We start from the raw sequence: 6,481 nt of genomic DNA on the forward strand, positions 1-6,481 counted from the left end.
TTGTGGCTGATTATTTTGGCAAAGAACCAAACCACCTAAAGCATTAAATCAGCCCCAAAGTAATCAGTCACCTGGCCATTTCCCTAGGGTGACCTTTATATACAGGTTTGACTGTACTTGAAGCATTTTTGATTGGTACATTATGATAGTCATACAATATTCCAGCAGATTAAATTATATAAAATTGACTCGTCACAATAGCCTAGACTACTTGAATTCTGTCTTTCCTCCAAGAGTCTGGCCAGCGGTTTTATATCACGAACTGCGTACGTGCGAACACTCCATCCTAATTCGCACGTAGTCTCGCGCGTATTACTCTCTCTTTAGTCAATTTTCCAAGAAAAACAAAATCCAAATAGTCTACATAAAGTATCAATCCTAGTGATGAATTCCACATCTAAAACTTATGGTTGCCTTAGAAACAACCCACTAATTAAAAACGCCATTGATGCTTTTCTGCCACACCTCCATCCCTCAAATTTGGACAATGCAAACATAATAATTGTGCCGGCACGTGTGGCCTACGATCAAAGGTAACTTTGCAAAGAACGCCAGATCGCAGATTACATCAAGGGTGCCATAAATTCATACCATGAGGTTGCTCTAAAGAACCTTTGATTAGTTATAAGCTGGAGCAGCAAGTTTTAAGGGCTCGCAAATTAGCAAATACATTTAAAATACAGCAGCATCTCATTTACCATATCATAGCTATTAGTAGGATAAAAAAAATAAATGGAACCCCACATGAGCACACTGTGATTCTCTGTAATAAGCACCCTATTCTCTAAAATACCTCATATTTCCACCTTCTACTATCACTGACCTATATGCTAAGTTAACTTTTGAATTGAGAGTTAAGGGTTATTTTTGAAATCCATTACAGGCATTTAGTAGAACTTATTTCAACCTGAAAATCTTAGTGTCTCATTTTTTTCATGATAATTCAGTTTTATCCTAATTACAAGTATAACTTGTAAGCCGCACCTGTACGCACAGCCGACCTATCTTTAGGTTCAGCACCATGCATCCAAGGGGCCTGAACAATGTTTTCCGTTTATCTTTAAATCGATGTTGCAGTCATTTCAGTCATGTGATAATCGAGTGGCATGCCATGGAATATCCCACGAGCTTCTGATTACTCACTCGGGTATACACAAGAGCCTTTACGCTAGTATTTATACCAAGAAAAGACAAGTGGGATATTCCGTGGTGGGAAAGTGTTCTTATTGGCATGGTATAAAACACAGTTTTCCAGTTTATTTTCTGTCACATGGACAGTGCCAGCCCAAAAATAATGCACGCGCGGTAAGAAGTAGTGAAAGAAGTTCTTGCGCTGCAAGAACACGTACACAAGCGGGTGCAAGAAGTGAAAATGTCACATGCTCTGTCGCATGTTGTCTGGATTTGGCGGACAACAGAAGCTACGCCGATGTTATGTGGCCAAGTGTAAAGGTAAGGTCAGCTTCTTTTGTTTTTATGGCAATCCTTTGTTTGCGGTATTTACTAACCACGTGCGATTGTGTATCTCTTTCAGTGGCATCGGTTTCCAACGAAGAGTCGTTGAAGTGGTAAGCGTTATGTCAAGCGTTAATTTTTTTCCCTAGGGCATACAAATGTTTCCGAGCACAAACCTGATGAAATGAAAGACCATGGTTCAAGGTGGTGTTTTCCTTGGAGAGTTAAAGGAGCTGCGTCCCGGTTTGCGAATCTTGAAAAGCTTAGTTTAAATGTTCAAATTCGTTGTTAGTAATCCATTTAAATCTTCTTCTTCCTCGACCATACTTGTTCCTTTACGTTGTATTATTATCTCTTTGGTGTTTTTACATCTTTTAACGACTATTTTGGGTTTTCTCAAATTTAATCGTTACTATGTACTTGGCCAAAATACCGTGCCTGAGCTACTTTAATCAGCTGTGTTTTGCCATCATGCGCTGCCTTCACGTCCAAACTTGACCAACTCGAAAGCTCATTGGCTACTTTGGTCACTGTACACAATTAAATATTGTTACTTCTAGTTAATTTCTATCCGTATTTATTTTTCTTATATCATTGTAAACCATCTTTCGTTAAGTTGTTTTTCTGTAAATAGTGTGCGATAATAAAAACTGAACTGAACTTTCGTACGATGACAGAATTCTTACTTTTGACTGGGTCACGGCGATGCATTCTCCACGTTTGTAGTTTAAGTATTTCTGTTCGCGATAGCCCCGACAACCATAGACGTTTGGCAGATTTCTGTCGGAAAATTCATTAATTGACTCGTGAATTCCACGTTAAATTTCACGCGAAAAACCGATATCGCGCGAATCGCGGAGGGATTGGTCGATATCGGTTTTTCAAGTGAAATTCAACGTGGAATTTACGAGTCAGGTAATCAACTTTCCTTGAATCGCTTAGCCTTCTTTCCAAATAAAAGAAACCCCTGTTTCATTTGCGTCTGTGTGAATGTTGCAATATTCAACGCGCGTTTGAGAAAAGTCATTCCAGTTGAATCAACTTTCAACACTGTCAGGAGCCAGCGAATGCAAATCCAGCTAGAATCAAAACTTTATTTGAACTTCATGGACGGCGACAACGGTTTTGAAAACATGATTAAAAGGTAGTTGTTTCTAATCGTTTTTGAGTTGCTGTTTTGTTGTCGCTCCAGTGCAATATCACAATATCAAGAGTCGCAATTCCACGCTGAATACCTCGCCTAGGTAACCAATCAGCTTGGGAGAATTTTCTGAGATATGCAGTTCTAAGATAAACGGCTAAACCCGTTTTCTCGGTACGGAATCCTTGATTTATAACCCTCGAGATTTATCGCTGGAAAGTTTCGCGATAACTATTAGATTATGAGCTTCAGATTTCTATACCGTGATAGTTGACGAGGGCGCAACCTGAGTCAACTATCACGCATAGAAATCGAGAGCGAGTAATCTAATTGTTTTAGTGTAAAACTGCTAGTCGTTCAAAACTTTATCTAAATCCTCTTCACAGACACCTCGAAAATGCCAAGAAGCGGCCGTCATCCTGCTACCAAGTGCACACTGCTACGCTACTCACTATCTATCACAGAATAGATAGTAAGTACCGTAGCCAATCAGAGAACCGCATTCGTGATAGAACGCTAGTAGATTTATGCTAAAAAAGATTACAAAAGGGCCCAAAGAAAATACGTGCGTTGATTAGTTAAAAATCGTGTTTCTATTTAGAATTATGATTAGATTATGAGCTCGAGATTTCGAGGTGATAGTTGATGAGGCCGAAGGCGGAATCAACGGCCTCATCAACTATCACCTCATAGAAATCAAGAGCGAATAATGCAATTGTTCTATTAGAATTCTAACTGAAACTAATCCAAATAACGGTTTCAAATTATTTTTCCACGCATTATTGAACTTTACGCTTTAACAAAACAGCACTTATTGAATTGGTTAATTTGTGCGCTCACCCGTTTTGTCTATAATTTCAAGTTGTTAAAGTCAAGAAACCGTTAATGTCCTTCTTTTAGTCTTTTCAGGAATTTAATAATCCATTTACATCTAAACTTTTCTTCCAAACGTTCGGGAAAACGATGAAATCGTCGCACACTGCTACACTACTCACTACAGTAAACACCCGCATATAAGAACACACAATTTCAGAGGTCAGACTGATTGTGTTCTTATTTATCGGATGCTTAGTGAAAAATCAGCCTCGGGATGTTCTTAAATGTTCTTAAATTTTTTTAAATTCAGTGCTGTACAGCATAAAAAATGTCGCTAGAAATTTTAATCATGTTTTTGGACAATTACATAAATTGATGGAACAATAATTAAAAACCTAATGTTCAAATAGGTCTACTGTAATCAGTAATGTAACAAAACAGTAACAAGAAGGGTGTATGTATAGTTCTGTGGCAGATCCATATGCTGCCCCACCCTTGAAATGCCTAAAGTAGAGGTCCACTGTACATCTGCAAATCTGAAAGTCTGATTTACTACTGTGTTGACATGTACATCAGCAAGACAATAACATTAAGGGTTTGTACTCTTGTTATTGTTTGTAGATCTGTAACCCAAAAGCCAGCTGTGCATCTTAAAAACTGTATTCGTCCAAGCCCTGGGGAGAGATTTTCTCGTCTCCTGAGCCATCAGTTGTCATTAGGCAGCCGGTCTTTTCAAAAAGCCGTCTTAGAAAGTCTTTGCTTTCTTTTAGTTCACTCCAGGCTTCCCCAGTCCATTGAGTCATAAGTATTCGCCTGTCCTTTGCAGAAAGTCTATCATGCCATTTTTCAAGATTGTCATCTATCTCCAACCACCTGTCCATTGCAGCAGCAATTTTCACTTTCATCATCCTTCCACATCCTGCATCAATTGGCTGAATTTTATCAGTATGGTTTTCTGGTAGCATGTACACAGAAGTACCGATTTCATTCCTACATGTCTCGTGGAACTCTTTGGTTTGTAGGAAGGACACGTTGTCTGCAAATAACACCTTTTCCTGGTCAGTTTTTCCAACCCCAGGAATGAGCGTTTTCTTGCACCATTGCATATTTGTCACCTTATCCATCCAGGCATTTTGCTGGAAATACACATCAACTCTTTTATCATATTGTTCTTTCTCTTGAGAACTAACATTCCCTTTCCCTCTAAACACAAGGGAAGGCTTTACATTCTGTTCTCCTTCACCTCTTATGCAAAGTTGCAAAGTGGCTTGCCTTTTATCCAGACCTGATGATGGTTGTGCAACCCAGACTTGTTTATTGCCACATGAGTCATAGGTAGTCCCTTGGTCCACCACGAATGGAAGAGGAACCTGGTCCACATTGTACCTGTTTTCAGGAGTCCACCTGTCATATTTGGGGTCAGTCATAGTTGATCTGTTCCGCCTCCTCTGTGTTTTCAGGGATTTCCTCAAATTTTGATGGAACTTCTGGATGGTTAACCTACCATCATCAGCAGAGTTTTTCTTCTTGTTTGTTCTTCTTCTCAGTACTATATCGTGCCTTTTTTTAAACCTTTGGAACCAGTTAGAGCTTCCTTTGAAACTTTCAGCCTCCTTTTTCCCATAAGTCATCTCAATTTTTGCCTTCATCTTTTTCCTGAACCACAGTTTTGTAATCTTGCATCCAGCTGCTCTACGAACTTTGAATTCAGCAATCAATAGATTGGCTGCAAGTGGATACCTCTCACTCTGCTTCGATCGCCCAGCCACAATTTTTCTTCTCTGCCTTGCATCTCTTATATTCCCAGAATTTTTTCCCTTTTTATTTAGTTCTAGTTCCTTCAGAATTTGGTTTCTGTTTTTGTTCCACTTTTGAATCAAAGATCGATGAACTCCTTTCTCTTTTGAGACGATGTTGTATCTATGTTTTGATGATTTCAAAGAATCAAAAAGATCCAGGGTTTTCTTTTTGAATTCAACTGTGTACGATTTTCGCTTCTTACTTCCCCTTCTCTTGTTTCCAAGACTTTCGACTTCGTTACTGTCTAGAACAATGGGATCATTACTTGCTGACTGGCTAGCCTCAGGCAATGAGCAATGGGCATCTGCTTCCTTTCGATTGGCGAACATATTCTCTTGCTTTGAACCCTCGTGTGAGTTCTCGGTCATCGGGTGTTTGAATTTCATGTGGCTGTCAAGGTATTGTTGACCTCTGAATGATTTACCACAGACGTTGCATTTTACTTCAGCGCTTTTAGATATCTCAACTGTCTTTTCCATCGTTGGCGTGATGTCAAGCATACAACCATTCTTCAATTCTACTTTTTTTCGAACGCCACAATCGAATAAAGTCCGATTCATCTTTGTTTTAGCTTAATATATTCAGCTCATAAAAATTCCAAACAGTGAAGTTCAACACACGAGGAAGAACACTTTGTGCGCCTCTGCATTGGCCAGCGGTTTCCTTTGTTATATTACCCGGGAACCACTTCGAGCACTGCCAGGTTGTGCGAGTGAGGAACCATCTTGGAATTCGTGAAAAACCTTGACAGATTTTTAAGGATAAACCCACACACATTAGAATAATGACGAATGAATATGAACTATATTTAGAGGCAAGCACAAGGGGTTATCATGCTTATTTCAAGGACGCCACAGTCTACATTGGAGAGATTCTTATATGCGAAATGGAGCCCAATAATCGCCACAGCAAGTATGCAGTTGTGGTAAAAAATGAGGACGACAGGATTGTTGGTCATGTCCCTATTGAGCTTTCTAAACTCTTCTTCAAATTTCTATCAGAGTATGGCAAAATTGAAGCAGAATGCATTGGAAGTAGAATAAACAAAGGGCGAGGAAAAGGACTAGAGCTACAAAAACTTCTCAAGAAATTACAGAAAAAGAACATTGAGTTCGATTACCAATGGAAGCTGAGCAAGATACAGAAGTGTTGAGTTTGAACTTCAGTTATTTTCAATAAATTTGAATGACATAATGGGCAACAAAAGACTGGACAAGTATTTGCAAGCTTTGATCAACTACAACTGTGATTGACCTTGATACAGCTATA

General features: G+C 39.1%; 1 protein-coding gene across 1 annotated transcript; it reads right to left on the minus strand.

Annotated features, from left to right (window-relative positions):
* Positions 1–3,999: 3,999 nt before the first annotated feature.
* Positions 4,000–6,273, minus strand: LOC145481414 (uncharacterized). The gene has a single exon (XM_081459893.1). The coding sequence runs from the start codon at positions 5,770–5,772 to the stop codon at positions 4,063–4,065; it is 1,710 nt and encodes a 569-aa protein (XP_081316019.1). The 5' UTR covers positions 5,773–6,273; the 3' UTR covers positions 4,000–4,062.
* Positions 6,274–6,481: the final 208 nt, after the last annotated feature.

Source organism: Orbicella franksi, chromosome 3, assembly GCF_964199315.1.
Source record: "Orbicella franksi chromosome 3, jaOrbFran1.1, whole genome shotgun sequence".
In the NCBI taxonomy this organism is placed as follows: Eukaryota; Metazoa; Cnidaria; class Anthozoa; order Scleractinia; family Merulinidae; genus Orbicella; species Orbicella franksi.